General features: G+C 46.3%; 1 protein-coding gene and 1 long non-coding RNA gene across 29 annotated transcripts in view; one reads left to right on the forward strand and one right to left on the reverse strand.

Moving 5' to 3' along the window:
- Window positions 1–223: 223 nt before the first annotated feature.
- Window positions 224–27,730, reverse strand: part of R3HDM2 (R3H domain containing 2) — a 151,293-nt gene continuing 123,786 nt past the window's right edge. For 14 of the 28 annotated variants that reach the window (XM_023257156.2, XM_045061981.1, XM_006933843.4 and 11 more), the window contains 15 exons: window positions 27,513–27,544; window positions 27,361–27,414; window positions 22,884–23,116; window positions 20,356–20,531; window positions 15,918–16,019; window positions 13,336–13,578; window positions 12,875–13,001; window positions 12,456–12,616; window positions 11,855–12,009; window positions 10,425–10,525; window positions 5,075–5,244; window positions 4,289–4,436; window positions 2,781–2,878; window positions 2,323–2,407; window positions 224–1,254 (listed from right to left, as the gene is read on the reverse strand). In XM_023257156.2, the coding sequence (XP_023112924.1) occupies window positions 914–1,254; window positions 2,323–2,407; window positions 2,781–2,878; window positions 4,289–4,436; window positions 5,075–5,244; window positions 10,425–10,525; window positions 11,855–12,009; window positions 12,456–12,616; window positions 12,875–13,001; window positions 13,336–13,578; window positions 15,918–16,019; window positions 20,356–20,531; window positions 22,884–23,116; window positions 27,361–27,414; window positions 27,513–27,544 (2,226 nt within the window). In that variant the 3' untranslated portion in view covers window positions 224–913. The remainder of the gene's footprint in view (window positions 1,255–2,322; window positions 2,408–2,780; window positions 2,879–4,288; window positions 4,437–5,074; window positions 5,245–10,424; window positions 10,526–11,854; window positions 12,010–12,455; window positions 12,617–12,874; window positions 13,002–13,335; window positions 13,579–15,917; window positions 16,020–20,355; window positions 20,532–22,883; window positions 23,117–27,360; window positions 27,415–27,512; window positions 27,545–27,730) is intronic. The other 14 variants (XM_045061974.1, XM_045061967.1, XM_045061972.1 and 11 more) reach the window with 4 other exon arrangements.
- Window positions 5,244–11,048, forward strand: LOC123386618. The gene is made up of 2 exons (XR_006600795.1): window positions 5,244–8,083; window positions 8,964–11,048. It is a non-coding gene; the product is annotated as an uncharacterized LOC123386618 (long non-coding RNA).

Consider the following 27,730-nt stretch of genomic DNA (forward strand, 5'->3'; position numbering starts at 1 on the left):
AGTTGGGAGAGCCCAGAACAAAGGTCCCATTAGAGATCCAGCCATCTATCAGAATCACCATGTACAAGGAGGAGGATGGGATGCAGGGAATAGTGTTAGGAAGGTATGTGTGCATATGTTAAAGAAAACATGAAATTTCTCCGACAAGCTGTGGGGCTGTACCTACCTAGGACCTCCAACCCCCACCCACACCGGGTCAGCAACAGAGAAACAGGGACTGACGTCCAGTGACAGATTTTTTTTTTTATATTTAAAAACAAAATCAACCTCCCCCCAAATAACCCCCCAAACAAACAAAAAATCAGATTAAATAAAATTTACAGTGAATATACCCAGCAAACATCTGTATGTGCAATTAAATACTGTCTGTTACTGCGGCACGAACCTCAAACAAACAATATACAAGTGTTCTGGGAGGTGGGGGAGGCCCAAGTTTTAACTCTTTGGGGTTTGGGGAGACAAGATGGGGGAAGTGAGAGAAAGGGGAAATCAATTTTGCTTTTCTTAATTCTGTCCATATAAATATATTCATAAAGACCAGAAATGAAAAGGGAGCTTGGGATGGTAGAGGAGATTGAATAGGGGAGCATGGGACCCTCCCAATTCTACCTGACCAAAAAATATGAAAAAAATTAATTTCATGGTGGGAGAAGAGATAAAAAATGACAGAAGAGGATGGGAAGGAGAGGGCAGCAAGGGGGGCCAACCAGGGAAAAAGAAGGGACCCATGGCAGGGGAGCGAGGAGTCCAGTGCCAGTGTGAGTGTCTGTTTCCATCTTCATCCCCACTGTCTTAGGCTCCAGTTCAGTGTCTGTCACCTTTCTTTCTGCCTCTGTCCGTAGTCTGTCAGGATCCCTCGACCCCCTCCGCCCTGCCCCCACCCCTACTGTGCCGGTCCCTTCCCCTCCTCCGTTTATTGGGAGCTGGCTCGCTCCAGGATCCTCAGGTCATAGTTCTTTTTGGCCACTCGAAGTTTGAAGCGACTCACGGAGTTGTTGAGGCGAAGGGAGGCATTCTGGGCAGCCAGGGGGCTGGGAAACACAGCCACGATGGTGTACAAGGCAGCGAGGTCCGCGTGGCGGCCATTCTCAGCAGTCCCACCGTTGTCCCCCCCGCCCCCGCCAGGCAGCCCCTGAGCATCCTTGAGCCACTGGATCTTGGCGCCAGACATGGCAAGCTGAGTGAAGAGTTTGTCCGCTTCAGTCCGAGTGATGCCCTCAGGGAGATCTGTCACCTCCAGCACCCGGCCCAGGACTGGAAGGGGAGGAGAGAGGACATGGTTGTGAGAGGTGACAGTACAGAGGACTGGAGAGCGGCCAGCAGAGAAGCAGGCAGCTGATCCAAGTCTATAGATGACATCCTCAAAGCCTGGCTTTGCCCACTTAACCCATTCCTCCTTCCCCAAATCAAGCCAACACCCCACCATCTAGGCAACTAGGAGAAATAAAGAAACCTTTTTCTTCTCTTGGACCAGAGATGTAGGCAAGAAGAAACTGGGGATCAGAATCCTAGACTTCAGATCTGGAGACCTACACTTCAGTTCTTCCACAAAGTCAGTAACCCAAGCTGAAATATATCGCATAGTCCCCCTCATAGAGGCTGGCCCAAAGAGATCCCTCTTTCTTATCATCTAGGGAAGTCCATTTCCCTTCCTTTCCTAAATAAGCAAACCACTCAGAACAGGGGTAATTGGGTGGGTGCCTGGGTGGCTCAGTCAGTTAAGCACCCGACTCTTGATTTAGGCTCAGGTCATGATCTCACAGTTCGTGAGATCAAGCCCTGTATCAGACTCTGCAATGACAGCATGGAGCCTGCTTGGGATTTTCTCTCTTCCTCTCTCTCTGACCCTCCCCAGCTCGAGCGCACACACGTGTATGCTCTCTCAAAATAAATAAATAAACGTTAAAAAAAAAATAGGGGTAATCTGAGAGACCTTGTATGCCTAGTGTGGAAGGCCTGCAAGGGGGCTACTCCCCCATTCTCTTGTCAAACTTCTCCTTAAAAAGGCCTAGGACTACAAGGTAGATATCCTAGATTAGGGTCGGGACCACTCCCACAAGACTCTCTGTTAATAGGCTCAGCACCGTTGACCATTGTTGTTATTCTCAATTTTTACCATCACCTTTCCAAGCACCTGAAATGGCTTGGTAAGGAAGACTGAGGGAGATACTTCAATTCCCCAGTTTCTCCCTGCTCTTGAGTACCAAGGAGTCCTATTTCTACTCCCTACCCTAAGCTGGTTTTTCCCACTGGTCCTGGGCTGGTGATGCAGGCTGAAGGGGTGAGCACCTTCTCTTGGGGATTCAGTGTCTTGTCACTCACCAACGTCTGTTGTCCCCAGGTCAGTGGAGGCAGATTTGAGTGCTTGTCTCTTGCTCCGGTTTCCATGCTTCAATCCACTCTGTCCCTTCAACATTCAAAAGATAACTCTCATCCCAGGTAAACAATACTGACTGCCTTGCATTCTAATGTCTGTCTGAGAGATTAAGGAGCAGTACCCAACCCTGAGAACTCGCCCCACCAGGCAGGCAACTGGCTAGAGTGGCCACTGAGAAACAAAGAGTCCCTCCTCCTTAGCATTGGGGATGGGTGGAAAGACTGAGTGTGGGAGAGGGGTAAGGCATCCCCACTTTGTCCATTCTCACTGTGCTATGTCCCCTGTCCACCCCGTTGGTTGAGGTGGATGGCATAGAGATGGGGCCATCCTGGATGGATCCTCCTGGGTGGGGTGGGGTTGGGAGGGCTCTGACGGTCCTCAGGCTGACGGTGGACACCCTCACCTGATGTACCGTGTACGTCGACTGGCCATGGAGCAAGGGAGGGCAGATGGACAGATTGTACTGTAATGGCTGGCCCAAGAGGGAGTAGCGCCCATCACCTAGGGAGGAAGAGCAGATGGTTTTCTGGGAGTTAGAACTTCATGGTATGACTTTTAGGAAACTTTAGAGGGCTTTGGAGATAGATGGCAACAATGCATGCTATTCTTACTTCTTCTATGATAAGAGTGCCCATGTGACTGACTGAAGAGTTGTCTCTTCCTAAACCGCTTGGCCCTCAGCTGTGTATCTCATGCAAATGGGGCTTTTAGGTTCCTTTATTCTTAAAGAAGGGCTCTGTCCACTGCAGACAAAAGGCCCAGGAGAAAATCTATAGACCCTTATGAATATGTTTCTTTCATTTCTTTCTTCCTTCCTTCCTCCCTCCCTCCCTCTCTCCCTCCCTTCCTTTCTCCCTCCTTCCCTTCCTTTCTCCCTCCCTCCCTTTCTTTCTTTCTTTCTTTTTCTTTCTTTCTCTCTCTTTTTCTTTCTTTCTCTTAGGTAATTTCTATGCCGCAAATGGGGCTTGAACTCACGACCTTGAGATCAAGAGTCGCACGCTCTACCGTCTCAGCCAGCCAGGTGCCCCTAATTTCTTATATAGATTATCCGACCCAAACCCAGGGCTCAAGTTTTGGATTCGCACTGCGTGGCAATATAGTGTAGTGGATAAGATTACAGGCTTGGTGTCAAACTGTCTAGGTTCAAATCCTGGCTCTGTTACTGGAAATGATAGGTTGGGTATGTTTTCATCTCATTAGTGTTGCTGAGTAGGCTAAATGAATACAGGACACACAAAGCACTTCCAGTAATGCTTCATATATATCCAGTACCATAGTGTTACCTATTTGTGTTGATAAATGTTAGATTTCAGAGCACTTTAAAGTTTTTAAATCATACTCCCATCTGATTTTTATACTGCTTGTGACAGCCAAGGCAGAAACGGGTAAGATTATTTCCATTCTATGTGTGATTAACCCCATCTTATAGATTAGGAAACTGAGGTCTGGTTCCAAGTTTAAGTAACACGCTCAACATCACAAACCTAGTTAGTAGTAGAACTAGAACTCAAACCCAAGTCTTTTTAACCCAACTCCAGTGTTCTCTCTTCTAAAACCATACTGTTTCTGACACAGCCCCACAGTCCTAGTCCTTAGGCTCAGTACCAATGTTTTAAAGTCTTTGGTTCATTAGAAAGTTCTGTGAGTTTCTTTTCCCAGCTCATAGTCACCCACCTACCTTACTTGGTAGTGAATACTAAATATGTAAAGGAGGTCTGCAGTAAGCTGACTATGGGCAGCACTAAAGAGGGGCAGGGTCTAAACAGGGATGTTAAAGGAAGAGTTGGCTCCCAGAGTTGGATGACCAGGTGCACTGTTTTCCTGCCTGTTGCTACCATCTGGATGTCCTCACTTGGGAATGGGCTGTGAAGGGTGAATTTGGCAGCAGCCAGCTCTAGTCTCACCCCTTACCCTGTGCTGGACCCCCAGGCCGGGGGAACTGTGTGAGGACAGGAAGGGGACTGAGTCCTGTGCAGACATTGCTGAGGCTGGTGACAGGAGAGGGTGCTGGAGACTGGGTAGGAGATGTGACAGGGCTGCTGCTCATTTGTGTGTTGGCCTGTAGGAGAGAGGAGCACACATTATATACACACCAAACATCCTCTGGATATACCTATGGCTTAAAATTCACCTCACTCAGAAAGCATCTCTTGCAGAACTCTGCCAAAGCCCGGCTGCTCCTTTCAACAGCCCCCTTCGTCCCTAATTAATACCTATTATTTTATTTTTAAAAAAAAATTTTTTTTTCAACGTTTATTTATTTTTGGGACAGAGAGAGACAGAGCATGAACGGGGGAGAGGCAGAGAGAGAGGGAGACACAGAATGGAAACAGGCTCCAGGCTCTGAGCCATCAGCCCAGAGCCTGACGCGGGGCTCGAACTCCTGGACCGCAAGATCGTGACCTGGCTGAAGTCGGACACTTAACCGACTGCGCCACCCAGGCGCCCCAATACCTATTATTTTAATATCCACCTTTGACACAGTGTTTTAAGCATTGTCTTAGCATTTTCAAGTATGTCTCCCTTAGCTCTTAGGCTCCTTGAAAGAAGAGGCTCTCCTCTCTTTCTTATGACTCTCCCAGAAGAGCACCCAGGGACAGACATGTACAAGAGGCTGCTCAGTCAATGGCAAAGATTATTCCCGGAGACGAATGTGGTCATCTCCTTGCCAAGACAATACTGGTTTGTAGGACTCACCTGGGGGCTGCTGTCAGGATTGTACAGGTCTCCAGGCTTCTGCCCACGCTGGTCCATGCTGTAATATTTACAGTGACTCCACTGGACCATGGATGGGTTCTGGGGGGGCTGGGGTCCATTAGGGACGTTCAGCTGCATGACCACCACGCCTGGTCCAGAAGGTGACACTCCTGAGTGGCAGGAAGAAAGGGGCTAGTTGTGAATTCAAACTATATTCTGACCTTCCAAGTAACCCTGAGTGTGAAAGCCAGTAAACAAATCTACCCACTTTGCCTCAGGGTCACTTAAAACGTGTCTTGCCAGGAATCTGACATAGTTGCTAATTTAGTTTCTGACTCCCTTCTCCCTGAACCAGTGAAGTCTGAGTAGAAGAGACCTGAGTCCCAGATGCCAATGCTCTCCTGGCCTTCACCCGGTGAGGGGTACTTTGGTATGCTTGGCAGAAAACTACTCCATTCTGTCAAAGTTGGGTATTGCCAAATGTCCAGGTCAGATTGCTCAAATGTCTAGGCATGGTACAGGTCCCAGTCTGGGGCCTGGGCCAGGGCTGCAGGCACGTGCAGGTTTTCTGGTAATGGCTGAAGATAGGTCAGTGATCTCTGATTGCTCTGGAGAAGATGAGTGCACATAGCTTCACTAAGTCAGGCCAGGAAGCACTTCTTGGGCAAGGGTGAGTGAATTAGGAATGGCATGGAGCTGTAGGTCATATTCGATAAATGACGAACAATTCAAGGTGCGGAGGCACAGCGGTTATGCAGGAGAAGCGGGAGATGAGATTGTTTATGCATTCACTCAACATTTATTGAATATTTACTGTGTGCCAGGTCCTATGCTGGGCACTGGGTGTACAACAAACAAAAGTGGTCCTTGCCCTTAATGGAATGGACAGTCTATCAGGGAGTCAGATAGCAAGCAAACAGCTGGCGTCCAAGTTTGAAGCACGTTCTAGTAAGGGTCTTTATCATGTAGGTGTTAGGAACAGAACTTCAGAGAGCTAACTCAAGCGGCCAGCTGTACAGTGGCTTAAGGGAGGGAGGGGCCAGCAGCAGGACGAAGAGTTAGAAAGCTACTGAAAAATAGCGAGGAGGTCCTGAATTAGACCAGTGGCTGCAAGGAAGAGTGGGAGGGTCAGACCCTCCGAAGCTTTTGCTGACAGGTTCAGGTGACTGACTGGATGTGATCCTGAAGTTTTAGCACGGACAACCAGGGGTAGCCTTACCCTCTGCTGGAGAAGCAAAGAGCTCAGTGTGGAAGAACATTAAGTCCTGAATCTTGCTCATGGTGAAAAGCAAGGTAAGGGATCAGGGAGAAGCAGTTTGAATGACAGTCCCTGCTGGGAGGGATGGGCAGGAGTTCTGCTTCCCCACAGGGGATTGTGCAGACTGAGAGTTTGCTCTTGACCTCTCAGGCTCTATGTGTGTTGAGGGACAGGTTGAGTTCACGTGTGTGCGGCGGTAGAGAAATGGGACTGGAGGCTGCCAGCCTGAAAACCTGCTGCAGTGCTGCCGTTTTCATGCCTCGGTGCTCTTAGGCTGCCACTGCTGCCGCCGTCACGTTGCTTCCTGTGACGGGAAATGTTGCAGCCTCTGCCCTGGGCACCAGTCATGCTGGGAACTGAGCACGATTGCTTTTCTTGGGTAGCATCGGTCAAAGGGAAGGAAAAGAAGCGGCGGGAGGCCTGAGAGCAGCTCAGGAGACGCAGCATCTGTTGAACCCTATTCTCCAGTCAATTTGTGGCCCCCCACCCTCTGGGGTTCATCTAATCAGAGAGCACAAATACTCAGAGCGACAGGCTCGCCTCTCCCCATCCTCTGCCACAGGGGACAGGGTATTCATCAGCGTGGCTTGTAGGAGGGCCACCAGAAAATCGAATAGCTGTGGAGTGTCATGCATTTAACAACTCCCCCCGTACTGTAGTTGCTCTGGGCATTTTTTTCCCCATCCTAAGAGCCCCACCTGCTCCAACACCCTCTACCAACAAAATTGCAATTGACCTTATTCAAACACCTCATTGCTACCTGAGGGGGCCAACACAAAAATAATCACATCTGCAGCTTTCTAGAAGGCGGCTCATAATCTGAGCCTAGTGCCTCAGGCCAGGAAAGGGTGGGGGACATGTGAGTGTGCAGGGTGTGGGCATAAGCAAGGCGGAAGATCTTTCTAATACCAACATGTAGCCATAAGGAGCTATTAGAGGGCTCAAGGGGAGGGGGAAAGAGAACAAAGCCCTCATATATTTTCTCTGATCCCAACAAAAACAAAGGCAGGGTTCTCGGTCGGTGGCAGCCTTGGTCCTCCCCACACTGAGTCCTCCCCCGCTGGCCTGAAGCATTGTTCCTTCACTCAGCCGGGACGCAGAGCACTACGCTGATGAGCTGATTTTTATGCTTCTCTTCCTCCAGCCAAAAGCAGGTGGCATCCGTTCCAGCTGAACTGTCGCTACTTTTTAAATGGATGTGACAATAAAAAAAGAGAAAGAAAAAGAAAGGAAGAAAGAAAAAAAGAGAGAAAACCACCCTATTGCCCAGTGACAACACTTCCAGATAATCAGGGGAGGGCTGAAGTGGGAAGGGGGAGAAGGGGGTTGAATAAGGAAATCAATTTCAGCCTGAAAGCTCTGAAAGGAGAGGGGACGTGTGAATGGCTTTTTAAGTGGCATCATTAAACCTGGGCAGAAAGGTCGATTGGGCAGAGCAAACCGCATAAATACAAACAGATGACATTTATGTCTGGCAGAATTGGTTTTTGTTTAGTTGTTTTGGTTTTTTTTTAATCACTGAGGTAGAAGACTCATAAGACTTCTTTCTTTTGCCACCAAGAATCAAATCTATGGAAAGGAATGTCCAGAGAAATAATATCCACAGGCATCTTTCCCATATTACAGGACAGAATCCAACAATATCTTGTTTTTTTCCCCCTCTTTTGGTGAAGGGGAGGAATATCTTCAGGGAGTGGGAGAGAAAGGAGTTAGTCCCAGCTTTGGAAACCCCTCAGCTACAAAATGAGCCAGTAAGTATGTGAGAGGCTATTTCTGTATATACCTCACTCTGGCCATGGTGCTGTGTCACTGTGAGTTGGGAGTCTGTGTGTGTACATCATTGCCATTTCATGTCTGTGTGCATCTTCTGCAGACAAGCACCTCTGTAGAAACCTCAAGGGACCTGCGGACCATCATTTCAGTAGGAAGAAAAGTGTTTCCTGGGGTTATAATGCTATCCAATATCATAGTGGAAGAATTAAGGTCCAGGCCTGGGGGTAAACTGGGCAACCACAAAAATGTATTAATAAACCAGAACAGTTGTTCCAAGAACAGCCAATCTTAATCCCTGCCTTTATTTTTGGAAAAGTGACCATGTTGCTACATGGGAGAAAGGCGGGTGACTGTCCTTTGAAGGTGACATAGCAGCCCTTGTGGGCTATGCTGGCCTTCTATCTTCCTAGTAAGAGGTAAACTGGAAAGGAAGGAAGAAGCAGCACTTGTTTCTTTTCTTCCACCTCCTCTTATATTTCCGTGAGTAGAGACTGAAGACTTTTAAAATCGATGATATGGTGTGTATATGGGTTTCTTAGGTGACATGGATGGAACAGGAGGGGGGCGGTCCCATCATCTAGGAAGAGTACAAAGGATCAGAGAAGTCTCAAATCAATTAATCAGGATAGTTTGGAAGAGAGGACATATAACAGGAACTTCCAAAGTAAGGAAACTAGATGATGAAGAGGGCTTCCTCCATTTCTATTGATCTGGGAAGAGTCCAGATGATCTCCTTCTAATCCCAGCCCAGACCTCTGGTGCTGCCAATTTTCAGAACAACAGCTGTTCCGGTTTGCTTAACCTAGCACTAAGTCCAGAGCAGGTAGTGAAAAATTCTTCTCACTTGGTTTGTTTCAGATTCCAAGACCTTGAATCTGAAGATGAAGAGACACAACCACAGAGACCCAATACATATACTGATATACCACGAAGGATTCACATAAAAATGCACATACAAGTATAACTATTTGCACATACACACACTTGTTTTAACAAACAAGAGAAAATGCCCTGCAGTAGTAAGCACCACCAGAGGCTACAGCGGTTCTTGGAGCTGATTTCTACAATTTCCATATCCTGCTGGGAATTTCAAGGTCAAGTGCCCCCGGTGGACACTTAGGAGAAACAGCTACAGACCAGGAATGTAATAAAGGGTAAAGGCTGTTGAATTTAAAACCTCTCAGCCTGTGAGAAAGCCACGTTTGGTCTGGATGAAGGCAGAAGTCACTGCTCCTTGAAGGTAAGAAGAATTGATCCTGTCTTATGAGCAAGATTAATTCTGGAATTCACTCCACAGCATCTAACTAAGAGTGCGAAAACTCTTATGTGAAAATCTTATTTCTAAAATGGGAAAAACTGTCAAAATGCTTCCCTCTCACCAGAAGAGGGCACTCTGATATCCCACAACAGAGCAGAATGGGGATGGTTGGAGGCTACATTAAGATCTCCTCCCCACTAGAACCCCTGAAGCTGCTTTAACTGCAGGGTAATGCTGTGTCAGGGTCAGGTAAAAGGGAAACAAACAAGGGTAGCTGTACTTGGTCTGCTGGGAGAGTTCTTGGCAGAGGCAGAAAGAGACAGGCTGCATGGCATAAGCCTATTCACCTGATAGCTGTCCCTTCAAAGAAGGCCTTTAGCTATTTAACATGATATTCATTTATTTCCCACTGGAGGGAAAGGAATAGAGTACAGAGACCTGTTGAAAGTGTGATATTGAGGATGCAGCATGGAAGGCAAAAGACCCTAGTTCAAGGTCTACGACTGTGACCTCAGGCAAGTCATTTATCCTCTTTGAGTCTTAAATTTCCTCTTCACAGGGTTCTGGTGAGAATTAAAATGACACAATGTATGTGAGCACAAATGAAAAGCAGCTAAACAAATCTAAGATAGGACTTAAAAAGCATTTTATCAGCTTCCTCACACTCACAACCAAAAAGTAAAGCTGTCTATAGGAAGAGTGAGTGCAGGAGACAGAGGTAAGCACTTTGTGTCTCAAAGGCATGTGAGTGGTGAGTGTAATGCTGGCTTCGGAGGGAAGGAAAAAAAGAAGAAAGAAAAAAAAAACCCACAAGGAACCCAATAAAGTATGTGGCTTCCCAGGGATAGGATGGGGCAACCAACCTCATCTCTCACGAGGTCAACTTTAGCACTCCTGGAAAAACACCAGTCAGGACTCTGGCCTTTTCTTGTGATGGTGTTATAGCTGGGGACAGAGCCAATCCAGGAACTCTCCCACCCTTCCCAGCTCTAGAGCACAAGTCTTTCAGCAGCGTTTGCTCTTGCCAGTACCCAAGACCCTCTAATTCTTTATCCTCTTACCTGAGTACTGCTGTGGCATCTGTGGTGGACTGCAGGGAGAGGGAGACTGAGGCATCTGGTACTGCTCAGAGCCGGGAGGCTGCAGAAACCCTACAGAAGGGCTGGGGGATGAAGAGAGTAGGGTTAAAGTGGCGGAGGGAGGAACACAGCTCCTGGCAACCAGCTGCTGCTTCCCAGGCCTCCCCTGTGGGAAGCAGAGGCAGCTTCCAGCCATTCCCAGACCAATTTGCCATGCAATTTCTAAAATCACTCATCAGTTCAAAGTTAATTATATATATTTGTACTTGATCATCTTTCAATTAGGAAGCTGCTAATCAGTGCTACAGATGGAATGTTAGTGACACATGCTCTTCCCAACAGTGTGGAAACATCAGACATATCCACGTGCACACATGCGCACGCGCGCGCACACACACACACACACATTCTGAGAAACACGAAGTACCAAAAACAGACACACAGTGCTAGAGAGGGATGGGCAAAAAAGAACTAAGGAGGTGTGTGATTTAGGATGTTTACATAACAGCAGTTACCTAAAGAGAAGTGGGGAAAAACCCTCACAAACTCAAGATAAGGTGGAGACATATATACAAAAAGTAGTGAACATATACACTGAGAGAAATACACAGAAATACATATAGGCCCAGACTTGACTTCTAGTCCCAGCTCTACTTCTAACTAGCTGGTTGACTTTGAGTAAGTTTCTTAACCTCCCTGGCTGGAATTTCCTCATTTGTAAAAGAAGGGAGAAAAGGAAAACAAGAGGAGTGGATTAAATATTTCTAAGGTGTCTTCTACCTCTAAAATTCTATCAGGTATGACCTATACTAAGATATATATATAAATAGATACACCATCTGAGATTCATCCATGGATATAGAGTTACGTAGAAAAATTTACATATATATACTCCAATTTGCATCTTTTATTTATTTATTTTTTTATTTTGAGAGAGAGAGAGAATGTACACATGCAGGGGAGGGGCAGAGAGAGGGGGGCAGGGGGAGAGAGCAGGCTATGCACTGTCAGCGCACAGCCCCACTCGAGGCTTGATCTCACGAACCATGAAATCCTGACCTCAGCCAAGATCAAGAATCAGCTGGGCTCAACCGACTGAGCCACCGAGATGCCCCCAAACTGCTTCTTTTAATGATGAGCAATCTCTATCGTATAGTTCTAAATCCCACTGATTAGAAAAAACAAAAAATGGGGGAGATGATGAAGCCTCTGTCTTTGAAGCAGGAATTTTTTTCTGCTGATGAGCTCTTATTCACATGTCAAATCAAAAATGAAACAAGGAGAATGAATTTCCTTATATTCTACCTGCTTTAGGGCACACTGGAATCTCTACCCTTGCCCTTCTTTCTTAGGTCAGTGGAAATAGCTGCTGGTCTATGGCAGATGGGCCCTGACTCGCTGGGAGTCCTCACCTAGTACCGTTCTGCTGAGCCGGTGGGATCATGCTGTAGTACACTGGTACGCCCCCTGCTGGGAGTGCCCCTTGCACAGATTGGCTCGCAGGGACCAGCATGGGCTGCTGGAAAGGCGGCTGGACCACATTCTGCGAGTCATTACCCACTGGGACCTGGGTAGAGATGAGAAGAGAATGACCACTTGTACTCCTAATGAGTTCATCCAGACAATGGCCAAATAAGTCATCACTAGACTAGGACACTAACTTCCTTCCCTACCTTTCGAGACTCCTACTCACCTCATCTGCCTAAAGAAAATACATACAGAGCTATCTCCCTTTGGGCATCTGATGCAGAGAAAGGAGCCTGATTTCCTTTAGATCTTACTTTTCTGGGCCATATACTCATTTGCATGGCTGTATAAAGACCAAACAATTTAAGTAAAGACTCTTCTCAGAATCTTTGGGCTTTCTCTCAGAGGAAAAACACCTACAAATTCTAAGGGGAAAGTGAACAGTATTTTAGTGTGGGGGTTGTCACACTGGCTAACGTGGGAGACTGTCTTCCTTTTCCTCATCCCAAGGACTGGGTGATCTTTCCCAGTACAGAATGTACCCACTTGGTAAGAAGGCAGTGGAGTGTACTGAACCACCAGGCCTTGCATCTGGCCCCCCATGCTGCTCCTCTGGTTGCTGAGCAGGCCCTGGTTCTGTGGCTGCTGGACCCCAATCATGCCTTGGTAAGCCGCCTGCTGCTGGTTAGGCATCATGGGCTGTAAACCTAGGGACGGGCAAGACACAGAAGACATTAGCTTAGCATGGTCTCAACACTGTTTAGGAGGTCACATTCTCTCAGTAATTTCCCTTCTCCTGTCTATTTTACCTTTTCTTTTTCTGAAGATCCTGGGTTCCTTCTGGGACTAATCATTCCTGCTGTTCTTTTTTTTTTTTTTTTTTTAAACAAGGAAGGTACTACTCTCTTTCCCAGTCTCTGCCCTTCCCCTATTCACTGCCTTCTTACACCAGCAGTTCCTCTTACCAGGCTGCTGGGATGGCTGAGGCAGCTGTTGACCACGTTGGGGGCTGTAGGCCACCGGGTGAGAGAGAGGTCGATATTGCTGGTTGGAGTTAGGATACTGTCCAGGGGGATAGTAAGAAACCTGGATCTATGGTGAGAGGAAACAGATATGTGAGAGGGGCCCTTACATTCAGCCCCAACATCTCAACTATGAAATACATCAGGGTAAATAGCCAGAAATCTGTAGAGATATTTGGACCTGCAACTGCAGAATTCATATACCAGTATGAAACAGAACTGGAAGGATTTATGTTATAGAGAAAGACGACCTTCCGACTAGAAAGACAACTCTCAAATGCAAGGTGAGGTAAGAAGTGGGGATAGGTACGTCCTCGGCTCTGTCTAAACTAGAGGAAGAAAGAAGGATCGTAATCGTGGACAAACTCAATTAGTGATTTTAGCTGGGAGCCCATGCTGCTCACCTGTTGAGGGGGCTGCATGTAGCCCTGGGGCGGCAGGACTTGCTGAGTAGGAGGCGCATGGCTAGAGGGGGAATAGTTGGACGTGGGGAGGGGCTGTCCTGTAGAAGCCATGATGAAGCTAGTCTGCTGAGGGTGCTGGGAGATAAGCTGGGGCTGGAACAGAGCTGAGGATGGGTCAGCTGCTTCAGTAGAACCTTGACGGCTAAGGCTCATTTGTCCAAAGGGGTTGCTGAGGTCATCTGCCTGTTGAGAGAGCAAGGGAGACTCAAGGACTGAGGTCATATCAAGCCCCAAGTCTTTGGCTTCAACACAAAAACAGACAGACAGACAGCTATAGCAACCCCCTCTACAGCCTTCCTTCCTTACACCAATTTGGGACACTCCTGCCTCCATGCCCTAGGAGGCGCTTTTTAGCCCTAAGCTTCTGTCATGTGGTGTTTTAAATTGCTATGAACTGGGGGTGCCCGGCTGGCCCAGTCGGTGAAACGTGCAACTTTTGATCTTGGGGTTGTGAGCTCAAGCCCAACATAGGGTGGAGAGATTACTTAAAAATAAAATCTTAAAAAAAATTGCTATGAACTGAACAGCTGTGTAAAGCCCAACTCCAGAACCGGACTCCTTACCACATAACAATGGCCACGGTGACTGATCTTTATTAGAATTGGTCCTAGAGAGATGGGAGCAACAATACAACTTTCTATATATATATATAGAAAAAAACAGGACAAACTAATGGGTTAACAAGAAAAAGATTGTAAGTCCTTCTTTTCCAGTCTTCCAGTCTCCAACCATACAAAAGGCCCTATATTGCCATAAATCCTGTTTTTATAATAAAGGACCTAGATAAGTAACACCTCGAATGGATTAGGGATGGTTAGGTTCTCGTGGCTCCCCAGATTTGCCTATGCAGCGAAAGGACTGGTGGGCTCCCCCTCCTGCTGCTTATCTCCTTACTCCCTCCTCTTGAGGTCATTTCCACCTCTGTTCGCTGACACTTTGCCTAGAGTTCTCCTGCCCTTCAGGAACTACTTCCAATTCTCACCTCTGAAAGGAGGCCAGGCTGAGTGGCCAAGGTGAAGGGCAAGGAGGCTGACAGGCTAGTCTGTAATTGCCTCCTCGCTCAGCCTTCTTCTCTAAGCAGCAAGAGGGATGGTGTTCTGCCTCTCACTTGTATGATGATAGGTTAGAATTTGTTAGCTTCCTCGTTCCTTCTGCTTCCCGGACTGTAGCTGACACACACACACATGCACACACACACGCAGAGCAGGACTTCTTTTGAAAGAGGAACTAGTAGAAAGAAAAGGCAATGCTTTCCCGTGGTTTCACTTAATTTTCAGGAATCTGATCTTCAAGTTAGCTGTTCTGCTACCTTAGTGAGCAGGAATAGATGATAAGAGGACTGGATTGCAGATAATTTTGAGGTCTACATTCCAAAACTTTTCAGAATGGAGATATAGGAGGAAGGAAAGGAGGAAAGGGGATTCTAGTGAAAAATTAGAAGGGTGTGGGGTGCCTGGGAGGCTCAGTTGATTGAGCAGTTGACTTTTGGTTTCAGCTCAGGTCATGATCTCACGGTTCATGATTTCAAGCCCTGCATCAGGCTCTGTGCTGACACAGTGCACAGCCTGCTTGGGATTCTCTGTCTCCCTTTCTTGGCCCTTCTCCCACTCGCTCTCGATCTCTCTCTCAAAATAAATAAATAAACATTAAAGAAACCAAAAACCAGACAAGTGTGGTTAACACAAAATTAAAAATAATCAGGGCTCTGATAACCATGATAAAAGTTATCAACTATGGGGCGGGCGCCTGGGTGGTTCAGTCAGTTAAACACAGAGGACTCTTGATTTCGGCTCAGGTCATGATCTCAAGGTCATGGGACTGCGCCCCAAGTCAGGCTCCTCGCAGAGCATGGAGCCTGCTTGGGATTCTCTCTCTCTGCCCCTCCCCTGCTCATACTTTCTTTCTCTCTCAAAATAAACAAACATTAAAAAAAAAAAAGATGTTAAGTTAAAAAAAAAGTTATCAACTATGAGGTGGATCAGGTCTTCATAGGATTTGTAGCTAGGGTACAAACAATTTAAACAGCATGTGCTATGCCGCGGAAATGGCGCTTTTTTTTTTCTAAATATAAAATAACACAGTAACATAGGGGAACATTTTAAGTTTGGACCGATGATACCAAACAAATCTGCAGTTGTGTTTTTGCCTTCAAAGGAAATGACAGAAAACCATCCTATATGGGATAAACTGGGTTCTTCAGACATATCCAGGGAGGAGGAGGGATGAAAGATGCACACAGTAGAAAGACAAGGAGCCCAGGTTAGAGCAATATCCAATTCTGTACCTCTCCCGAGACTCAGGGGAACCAGCGCTCCTCTCTGTCTTACATTTAGGCATCTTTTGATGCCACAAGTGCTGGGATGAGGCCACCAGAATGGAACATAGCTCAGCCTATGCTGGCCCTTTGCTCAAGAAGATATGCCTCTTAACATGGCCCTCCAAAAAGTACAGCTGCTTTGTCCCAGACGGACCCACAGACATACCACACATGGACACGACAAAAAGGGGAAAGGAGTTTATACCATGTTGTACTGCTGGGGCGGAGAGACTGGCAGAAGGACTTGGGGACAGGAGCCTGGAGAGAACTGAACAGGCTGCGGAGAGGGCTGCAGAGCTGGGACTGGCTGTGGACCAGCAGAGAGGCATGTGGAACAGGGAAGAGAAAAGGGAAGTGCAGGGAGAGGCAGGGGGAGGGAGGGCAGAGGTGGGGAGGGAAAGGGGAGGAACAACAAGGTTAATCATAAAAAAATGTCACATGAAGAGCAAGGCTGCTGAGCAGACTGGAGACCAAGCCCAGGACAGCCTGTGGCTTTCGCATCCGCATCAGCGACAGATACGCAATCTCTCCTATCAGGAGAGGCCTGCTGCAGTGCGCACTCCACCCATTAGCTACTCAGAACTCTGCAGTCGTTGAGAGCAATCTTAGGACTCTCAGAGCCGGTGTGTCTGCTGCCTGATTCCAAACACGGCTTTTCCCAAAGCATTTTTTCTGAACATACGATCCCTGGGGAGCACGACCATAACCCTCCTTGAATGCCCACTTGAGAAGGGATTCCTGCTTTTGTAGGAGGGGTCATCCAAGGTCTGGCTCAGCTTTCCCGGCCACACTCCTGATTTCACACCACAGCTCTCCTGGAGGAAGAGCTCATTCACAAGGATCGTCTCCCTCCCAAGGGTACAGAAGGAAGTAAGAGCCAGTTTATGCCCAGTTCCAGCTACTTCCTCCTGCTCCATGATTGTTCTGTGCTCCTCCAGGCTGTGAGGGCAGTATGAAAAATGCCCCCATAAGCAAACAGGGAGGGATGTAGAATAAAATATAAATAGCCTTGCTTTAGATTTTGTTCCTTTAGTCCCTTCACTAGCCTCAAGCAGGAGGATTTGTTTATTAGGAACATGATGTGTTCTAAACCAACTAATGGGGAGTTATTTTTTTTTCTCTCCTCTTCCCCTCCAGCCATTTCAATCACTTCTCCTGGAGAATCGGTTCTCTAGCTGTAGCCCCTGGTGGTAGATGAGGTGGGAGAAAAGGAGAGAGGCTATGAAGAGAGGGGGAAATAACATTTTATACGTTGTCTCATTTACATACATATCTCATTACAGACTCACAGTAATCCACAGGGAGACAGGATCGCTTGTATTTGCAGTTAAGGTAGTAAGGCTCAGAGAAATTCAGTCACACGTCCAGGATCACACATCTAATGTGGCAGAGCTGGGATGGGAACCTAGTTCTGCCTGACATATTCTTCCCACTCCACTCTTAACAGTAGGGAGCAGGTGAAGGAAGAAGTTAAACAAATTTACACATTGTTTTGTATGATTCTCCTCCCTCCTTCCAAATTTAGAGTATTAAGAGGTATCAGGGACCAAGGTGTCAATATCATCTTTTGCCATATACTTCCGGGAGACTCTTTCATAGAGGGGACTAGCAGTTCTGGAGGCAGAGTCCGGGAATTAGAAGACCTCCAAAACAGAGAAAGCTCCTGATACCTGGAGTTTGTTGAAAATAAAATGTAAGTCATCTTGGTTAAGAAAAAGCTCCTGAGAATCCACTGTGAGACTGGGGGAGACATTGCCGCAGCCTTGATAGACTCCCAGCTCTCCTGGCATGCCCATGTTCTGTGAGCCAGTGGCATTTCAAATGTAACTGCTGGCCAAGCTGCTCAGCATGAGCTCCTTGTGCTGGTAGCTTTTAAACACGTGTTCTATTACCCTGATCCTCTCCTTTCTCTTGGGGAAGGGTCTACTATGCTTCAGATCTTACATCCTTTGGGGGAGAAGCGGTAGCCATAGGTACAGCTGCCTGTTTTCCTCACATTTCTTACACATTTGAGTAAAAAGTAAAGAGGGAAGAAATGATGCTCCTCTCGTAGGCCTCTTTTGACTGAAGAAGAGTAGTGGTAAAAGTATGTGTCTCAGTGCTATTTTTAGGTTCTTCCACCACTACCCTCAGCGACAGTTCTCAGACAGTCTCAAACACCAGGGCTAGGGAGCTTCCGAAATACCATGAGGGAGCCAAAGACTGGCCATGAGGGATATGACTGCCACCTGCTGGTGAATTCTGGGCTAGATCGCTGGCTCTGGGCTGCCTGACTTGATTCCCAGAGGACTCCTCCTTTCCAAGTGGTCCACTCTACCTTAGGTAAACACAGCAAAAGGTAGCCACTGGCCCTTTAATTCTCAACCTCACCCCTTGGTTTTACATAGGGAGGTCTGCTCAGACAGCGGCGGCCTGCCAGGAAGGGAAAGTTTAACATAGTTTCTAGCACTGTCCCCAGGCCTTGGAACACAGAGCTTTTCTTGCTATTTCTCCGAAAGGAAAACCCTTAGAGTCAGCACGGTGGCATGAATGTGTGTGTGGTTCCTTCCTTCATCCCTGCACTGTTGCAAACCATTTGTGAAACTAAACAATAAATATGCTGGGGGCTCAGCACCTTGAGACTGGAGAGCCACCAGTCCTGAGAGGGAAAAAGAGAAAAAAAACAAAGAAAGAAAAAGGCAATAGGAAGAAGAAGGGATAGAGAGAGAGGGCGGAAAGTGGAGAGGAAAAAAAAGAAGGTATAAACAGTGGGGTGGCGGAGGCGCCTGGGTGGCTCAGTCCGTTAAGCGTCCAACTTTGGCTCAGGTCATGATCTCACGGTTTGTGGGTTCGAGCCCCGCGTCGGGCTCTGTGCTGACAACTCAGAGCCTGTATCCTGTTTTGGATTCTGTGTCTCCCTCTCTCTCTGCCTCTCTCTCTCTCTCTCTCAAAAGTAAATAAACATTAAAAAAATAAATAAATAGTGGGGTGGTGGTAGTATATTAGTCACCATCATTAAGTGCTTCAGGGACACCAAAACTTAACCAGGAAAAGATCTTTTAGTTTGGAGTTTGTGATCACAGTTAACCTTAAGAATGGATTTCTGAGGAAACAGAGATCTCCAATCTACAGGGCCTAACCTAGTACTATGCCTCCTGCAGGAGATCAGTCAATATCAATGACTGACTCACAGAACCTCATGATCCAGAAGCAGGGCCAGAATCTGAGTAGACATTCTAACATTTTTTCAGTCCCAAATGGTTATTCTAGTGATCTCTTTATTCCTTTCCCACTCTTGTCTGTTTCTAGATATGGATGGAAGTAGGAGGCAGATGAAGACTAAGACGGAGAAAAGGGAGGAAGACTGTATTAAAATACACACATTTTAGAAAACTCAAACACTGGGACCTTAGAAAACTGAGGCACACACAGAAACACAGTAGGAGATACCCAGAGAGAGAGAGGTGTACCCATTTATAGGTCTGAATGAAGACACAAACGGAATGCACACACGTGTGCCACACCTCTGTACGGAGTGAGGTAAGCTGACATGAATGAGACTTAATGAGATAGATGGTGATCAAGCAAGAACAAAAGTCAGAACTCTAGAGAAACTGACTTAGGGGCCAAGATAAAGGCCTGGAATGATCTGCATGTGGGTTACATTAAGACACAAAGCAGGGTTTCCTAGATCATTACAATATCAGAATGGGGTAATACGGGGCCATCCTAGGCTCTTTGCAGTCTAGTTTCCAGTTCCTGGGGTGTTAATGCTTGTGATTTGCTTCTTTTACCTATGGAAGAGATAGAGCTGATGCCAAGCTGAACTGACTAAGCCCAGAGGCAAGGGAGCCTGGGAGGTGCAATGAGAAGAACTGTAGCAGTAGAGTGCAGACATACGGGCTTTCTGACTGGCAGAGACCACCGCCAGACATACCCCAGGATACAGGATGGACTCCACTCATGAGCAGCTCTGCTCAGAGTATCAGGGAGACCTGAACCTACAACACTGATGTCCCAGTTTAGAATAGGCTCGGATTCTGATGCTGAAGACTTGTGTGATCTCTACAGAAAGGAAACTTCACGCAAACCCTACTTGATATTAATATCTACCAGTCCAGCAACAGAAGGAGAAAGAGCTCTTTCATGGCATAGGAAACAAAGACCACTTTGGGGGGATTGTGCCTTACGGCATATGTATGGAAGGGGTCTTGAGTAGATTTCCTTTTCTCAAACCCCAATCCATAAATATGTGTTTGCGGGTCAACAGTCACATGAATACATCCAGCTGGTTATGGTGAGAGCCATGATTTTTTTCAAGCTCCATATATGGATGCAGTGAGCAAAATCGCCTTGCTAATTACACAGGATGTAGAGGGAGATGGGGTACAGCAGAAATGTGGAATGGGGTAAAAGATCCCACTGGCAATTCTCAGGAAGAAAAGGAAGAAACAGAAGGCAAAAAGCTCCCAGGCTGACTCTAAGAGCACTTTGGCCAAACCCTTACCTTACTCTTCTCTCCCCACAACTAACAAATAAGAAACGGGGGAGCGAGTGGCAGGTCTCCAACAACAGATCTTTCCTGCCACCCACAGCACAACAGACATGACTGTACTTCCAGAGCTTGCTTGAATCAGAGCGGAGGGGCTCTGCTGGTGACTCACCTGTGAGATCATGTGATTATTCAAGGGTGGCTGTTGCTGAGGCGTGGGTGGGAGCGCAGGAAGTTGCTGCGGCTGTGGCTGTGGCGGCTGCTGCTGGGCAGTACAAGGGAGAAGGCCCCGGACAGACTGGGATGAGGTGACCTGGTTGCACACTTCTGGGGCACCTAGCGCCAAACCTAAGGCAAAGAGGAGACCCACCAAGAGTTGTAAGCACCAGCCGTGAACATGCCACCCTTGGACATGTAGGGTGCTACTCCTGCTCTTCTGTTTCTCTTCACTTCCCTTCTGTCCATTCCCCCACTGTCTTGAGAAGATCCGTGAATGAGCACAGATATGAATGAGCAGCTGCCCTGCTGATGGGAGTCCTCATCTTAGCAGGTTTCTGTTCCCCGGGAACAGTAAACACCGCACCCGTCGATACTGGATTTTGGAATTGAACAAAACGTGAGGCTGACAAGCTGCCTCCGCTGAAGTACCGCGAACCTGTCCAACATGACCAGACAGCTGAGAACATGACTGTCTGCTTCCTGGGAAGGTATAGGTTCCCAGTCCTGTAGGAGACCTGGCTTCTCTTGGATTTCTCCTCAACTTGCAGCATTTCACAGGAGTTGCTGAGAAGGCAATCTGGCCTTTCCAAGCACTTGCCTGTACACACACGTACGCACAACTGTCACCCAACTATTCTTCCCATTTCCAGGCTCTCCAAGTCATGCATGCATTCACACAAAATACTTCTACTAAGTATCTGCTATGTGCTAGGCATTGTATAATGAACTGAGGACTCAAAGGTGAAGAGAACACAGTCCTTTCCCTTAAGCAGCACAGGATCTTCCGAAAGGAGATGGACGTTCACACAGCAATTATGATCTGATAAGGATAAGGGATGCATCAGTGATATGAACAAAGTTGTACGGAAGCAAAGATGAGAAAGCAGTAACTCACTTAAACAGGAAGTGGGAGGAGAAATGGATTTGCAGGATGAATAGAAGGCTTGTTAGACCAAGGAGGGATGAAGCTAATATCATATTCAAGAAATGGCTGGAGGGCCAGAGGAGGAAGGATATCTGGGAGTACGACTGAGATGGCAAACTGGGGTCAGGAAGCAACGCTACATTAAGTCATTCGGATTTTATTATGCCAGGAATGCAGAAACATGAATGTTAATTTTAAGAGACGACTGACACGATTAGATCTGTGTTTTAGACTAGTAAACCGGTTCTAAAAGGGCTGAGGGTGGAGCAGGGAAACCAGCTTGGGGGCTAGCGTCATACCTAAATAAAAGAAGATAAAGGCCTGGATAAAGGCAGAGGCAGTGGGGTTAGAGAGGAGGTAACAGAGAAGGCCATCAGAGACCTAACAGAGGCAGAATCTTCACCACTACTGATGTCTTCTGAGGACAAAACCTACAGAACTTCTGGGATGAGATGCAAGGATTCTTCAGAGATGGGAGGAGGGTGAAATGGAGGCCCACTGGGTATAAAGAGCTAAATACCCCCTGCTAAGAAAGAGTACAATAGGAATAAATGGAGAAGGTTACATTGCACATCAGGAGAGCTGAAGGGTGGTTACAGGGCTGGCATGTGGAACATATGCTCCTCCTCAGTGACTGGGCTCCAGGGAAGCAGCCACAGCATCTCTTGCAGTTGTGGCCTATCGGTTGCTACCAATTAATTACAAACAGCTCAACTCCAAAGGTTCCTTCTGCTCAACCAACCCTCTTTATAATCTCAGAGGCCACAGAATGAAAGCAGTATCATTCTCATCTTAGCATATAACTTGAACTTGGGCTGACAGGGATGTCCAACCTTGGTCAGAAATAAGATAAAATAATCTAATCGCAACCTTTTACTTATTTATTTTTCCAATTAGGAAAGAAGGTTTGAAAGAAAATCGGAGAGAGGAATCAAAAAACAGGGGATCCAAGAAATCAAATTTCTCCTCATCTGGCTATGTTAGCTTTCCAGGACACTATACTGTGAGAAATGTTTTGTTAGAAGTAAATATCAGTGATTTTAAAAAAAAATTTTTTTTAAGTTTATTTATTTTTGAGACAGAGAGAGACAGAGCATGAACGGGGGAGGGTCAGAGAGAGAGGGAGACACAGAATCGGAAGCAGGCTCCAGGCTCTGAGCTGTCAGCACAGAGCCCGACACGGGGCTTGAGCTCACGAACCGCGAGATCATGACCTGAGCAGAAGTCAGACGCTTAACCGACTGAGCCACCCAGACGCCCCTCAGTGATTTCTTTTTAAACATTTATTTATTTTTGAAAGACAGAGAGAGACAAAGTGTGAGTGGGGTAGGAGGAGACAGAGAGGGGAACACAGAATCCGAAGCAGGCTCCAGGCTCTGAGCTGTCAGCACAGACCCCGATGCGGGGCTTGAACCCATGAACCGTGAAATCATGACCTGAGCCGAAGTCAGGTGCTTAACTGACTGAGCCACCCAGTGCTCCAAACATCAATGATGTTTTAGAGGAGACAAGCAAGAAATGATGAGCATGACACTGAAGGACAGAAGCTGTAGTACCTGGCCTGGAGATCCTTCCTGCACTGCCACCTTTACTGCTCCCGATGCTGTCCCCTCGGGTGAGGATAGAGATTCCACTGAAGCTGCTGGCTTTGGTGACAGGGGGCCGCATGCTCCGGACAGAGCCGTCAGAGTCTGTGCTGCTCCAAGGCCGTGGCTCCAGGGATTTGAGTTCGCTGTCTGTGCTGCTTTGGCGGCTGCTTGAGGTTCGGCTCAGCCCCTCACGGTTCCCCCTGCAGAGACCACAGTGGTCAGAGCACCCCCCACCTACCACTTCGGCAGAAGGGCTAGGAGAGAGTTCATTTCTATTCCTTCGATAACAAAGAAGGGGTGAGGGTCGGGAGGAGGATGGACACTGATTTCTTGTTAGTTGGCTGGCCAACCAAGACTTGCTGGGAGCAGACAGAACAAGATCCAGTACAGTAACAAAGAGCACAGAGGCAAATCTGGAAGACAGTGCGCTGGCAGCTAATTCAATATGAGACCAGAGGTGGATGGGAAACCATATACATGATGCTGAGATTGGCTGCGGTCTCTTCCCCTGCCCCCGCAGGGATCCCACACATGCAGGAGATAGTGGGGAGCAGAGGGGTACCACCTCCTTCTAGGAGTTCTTAAGACAAAAGGACTCCTAGAAGCTACTATTGCTAGAAGGCAGGGGTAGCCAATGACATGGATAAATATAACAGGTCTTCCACATAACATGTGTCAAAGCCAGCAGAGGTACCACTTTTCCAGGGGTGGGAAGAGGACTATATTCATTAACGGGTCACTCTGGAAAACTCAATCTGATAGTCTAAAATTGACCTAACCTGTTTTGTGGCAATTCTGTGATGGTATCTACAAACTACTGGTTCCAGGGTCTCTAAGGGCTAAAGTCTTCAACATGATCAAGTAAATATGCCCTTGGGACCCAGGATGGCAAGGAGCAGGGGGCTCACTGTGCCCACCTGCCACCACATTAATAACCTTATTGCCCCAGGCAAGGCACAAGGCTATTGAGAAGAGGGACTCCTCCTCTCTTATTTTTCTCAGGAAGCATCAGGGTTATCCTGATGCTGTAATCACTGTCTAGGATCATAAACAGTTGTCCTCAAGACAGATGGGGTTGACCTAAAAACCCTAAGTCTTACTGAGCCCTTACTGCTTCTTAATAAGCAACCAAGAACCAGGAATTTTCCTTTCATATCTCCCACCCCCAATAAGTTCTGAACTAAAGAAACCAAAGGCAACAATTACAAAGGTTTTGGTATATATACTGGGGAGCAGGTGAGCAAAAATCATAGTAGCTTGGGTTCCCTCCTTTGCACTACCATCCCACCTAAAGCAAATACAAACGCCACCCAATCCCCTTAGTTTCAAAGACACGAGGCTCAGAGTTATTCTCATTAAAAAAAAAAAAAGGTGTTTTCTTATGAGGGTAATATTAAAGAAAATACCTTTCTTTATTAGAATACCTGCTCCAAAGGTACTGTAGGGAAAATGGGCAAAAATAAAGACTAGGGTCACTATTTTAAGTTTTGGTCAAGGCAATCATGGTGGGCTAAGAACAAACATACTGGCACAGCTGGCTAGGGACATGCTAATTCTTCTCCGAATCCCAAGTGGAGATATATATATATATAGATATAGATATATATATATATATATATATATATAGATATATATATATATATATCTATCTCCTCAGTGCTTCTCTCTATGTAAGAGTAGAGAACTGGAAAATATCCCTGTCTCCCTAAAACTTTATCCCTTTGTCTTGGGAATGTCAAAAGTAGAATGGGAAACAAGAAAGAAACATAGATCAGGGGCTCTCCAGGAACAAAACCAGACCTGAAGTGAGAGCCAATAGCTCTGACTCAATGGACAAAGGCAAGCCTACTGAGAGGACTCAATAAAGATGTGTCTGTTTATGGGGCAGCGGATACAGCAGTGGCAATGGGTGAGATTAGAACTTGAAGTTTACAAGACAAGTCCTAATGGACTTTTACACCTAAATCAAACACAGCACTATCTTTTAGGACAATTCTCCCATTAACTTTCTCTTTCTACTAGAGGTAAACAGTGAATGAGTCAACTTTAAACCAAACACCCTGGGAAGCTTGAGCCAAAGTGGCAGCACTTCTGTACTCATCCAGTTCCCCCAAGACGATGATGGCCAAGTGTTCGAAATGTGGCTAGTCTGATGGTCTAGCCAGGGTTCGTACACTACACCCCCAAGAGTTAGGGAATCTGAGTTGTGTATTGGCCAGGAAAGAGATCAGTTTTTCTTCTCTACAACTAAACCATGTCTTTCCACTTCACTAAACATAAGGCAACTAGGGAAAACTCCCAGACTCAGTTCTAAGCCCTGGATTGGGCTATGTGTGTGTGTGTTGGAGAGATGGGGGTACAGGACAGAGAGCATTCACACTTCATACTCCTGTAAAATCAAAGCTGACCTAGCTTTCATGAGTAGATTTATGATGGTGAAAAGTTCAGTTTATCAGGTCTGAAGAGTGGGTAGGGAGGCCTGTGTTAAGAGGTGACAGTAAATGTCAGTAATGGCTTATTTATCAAATGGAATAGAATCTTCCAAAGAACTAGGAAGTTGCCCTAGTTATTGCCAAAGTGGATGATGGAATGTGGTATATCAGTATTTGTGTCACACACTTGGGAAGAAAGGTATAAAGCAGTTAGAGAAGACCAGCTTCTCATCACTAGAATTCTGGACTAGTACCCAAATAGAAGATACCCCCTTCAGAGTCCATGGAATTGCCTATTAGATGACCTAGATCTTTAACCAACACATAGTATGGAAAGCAGCAGCTTACAAGGAGATATGGATAGGACAGGGTTATACCTGCTCACTAGATCCTTGGAGCTATTATCAGCACAGTCTGATGTAGTTCAATGCTCCACAGCACTGATAAGGGCATCGTTCTTAGCAGTGAATCTGAATTAGGGTTCCAAATGGAACACTACTCAGAGAGGAAGGGGTGATATTTGTAGAGAGCTGGTGTGGTGTGGTGAAATAACACTGGACAAAGAGTCCCAGTTTTGCCACTAATAGCCACATAAACTTAGGTTAGCTACTAAATTTCTCTGCTTTTGTTTTCTTTCTTCCGTGTAAACCAGCTTACCAAATCAGGACACTGAGAAATCTGAATCAGATGCAGTCTACTTTGGCAACCATAAAGCCCTGTGCATTAGCATGTGCAAAGAAGTTCGCTTAAAACTCCTGTTTATTACAGATATTCTGGGATGATTCATGACCTTGAAGTATACAATATGGAACAGGAATTTATTTATTTTTTTGGGGGGGGGGAATCTATTTTGACCACCATGAACAATGCAGAGCCTTTACTGCCTAAGGGCTTTCAGATGGACCTCAGGGTGGGAAGGTCTAGGAAAAAGAGTTCAGAGATATGGGAAAGGAGATAACGCCCCCCTTCAAAGAATGAGAAATCTTGTGATCCAAATTTCTATGTGGTCTGACTAACTTTAGAAAGGACAGGGGGGAAGGGACAATTGAAGTGCTGGGAATGAGAGCTCTGACTAATCTCAGTTCCCATCAAGCTTAGGATTCAAAAAGAAAGAAGCCCTTTGGAATGGGTTAGACCTGAAGCCTAGTATTGAATACTCAAGTTTTCTCTACTCTATAGTTGTCCTATCGGTAAAATGGGAAGAATATACTTAAAATCAGTTGGTACCAGATAGGGTCCTAATGAAGTGCTTCTCTCATCACCACATTGTGTGATCCTCTAGAGTAGGACTGAGAGACTAAAATGAAAGGGAGAGTCTCATGACTGCTTTGTGGAAAATGGGAGAATATTAGGCCTGAAGAAGTTAATATAGCAGCTTTCACCAATGTTAACAGCAAGTCATGGGCAGTCATATAAAAAAGATATGCTCTAAGTCCATTCTAAGGAAGAGAAGTCTTTTCTGAGGTCATCTTACACATTATGTTGTCCCAAAGAGAAAACTGCATAGACAGAGATGTTTGTATGTGTTTTTATGTGTGTGTATGTGTGTGTGTTCTATTCTTTCTTAAAGACATAAAACATTCCCTACACTGGGTCAGGGATAAGCTCTTTACACCTTTCATAGCAGAAAACGTAGCCAGAAGATACCCATTCTTTTACCTTAATATAAATACATGTTGAAATCCTCCCCAAATGCCCAATTCCAGCAACTTCTGGAAACGAGCAGTTCCTATCCCAGACACACCTATTTGGTCCCCTTCACCACCTATCCACGACTTAAAATGAGATCAGCAACAACAAAAATAAAGTCATCGAGCAGGAGCCATTTCTTTTTTAATCGGGAAAAATATCCAGTGTTGCAAAAACCACAAAGTGAATTATTCCACAAGCAGCCATGCATGGAGCAAACTCACTCCGCTGAAAAGATTACAGCAAAACAAAAACAAAACAAAAAAAGAGAAAAAAAAAAAAACAAACAATGACAAGGAGAGATATAGATCACACAGAGGTACCTAAAAATCTGCCTTCTCTTGTGAGAGCTAGAAGAAAAGGCTTCTTTGGAGAGTCTGTTGGTTAACATCAAAGAAAAGCATCATTACAGGATTATATTAACCTCACTGACAAAGCTCAATGAGAAGCAGGGAACATGCTAAGTGGTACTAACCTGATGTCATTTAGATATCCGTTCTGGCCAGTCTAGGTGAAGGGGAGAAAACGGAAAATAACTTATAAGAAAACAGCATGGCATAACCGAAAAGGGTGTCCGTGATGCTATGAATACCCAAGGTCCTCAAACCACGCTCACCCCCCAACAGGGAGAGAGGGAGCAGGGACAGGATGACCCACACCCACGCACCCAATCTGACCTCTCACCTTTAGTGG

The sequence above is a fragment of the Felis catus genome, chromosome B4, assembly GCF_018350175.1.
Source record: "Felis catus isolate Fca126 chromosome B4, F.catus_Fca126_mat1.0, whole genome shotgun sequence".
In the NCBI taxonomy this organism is placed as follows: Eukaryota; Metazoa; Chordata; class Mammalia; order Carnivora; family Felidae; genus Felis; species Felis catus.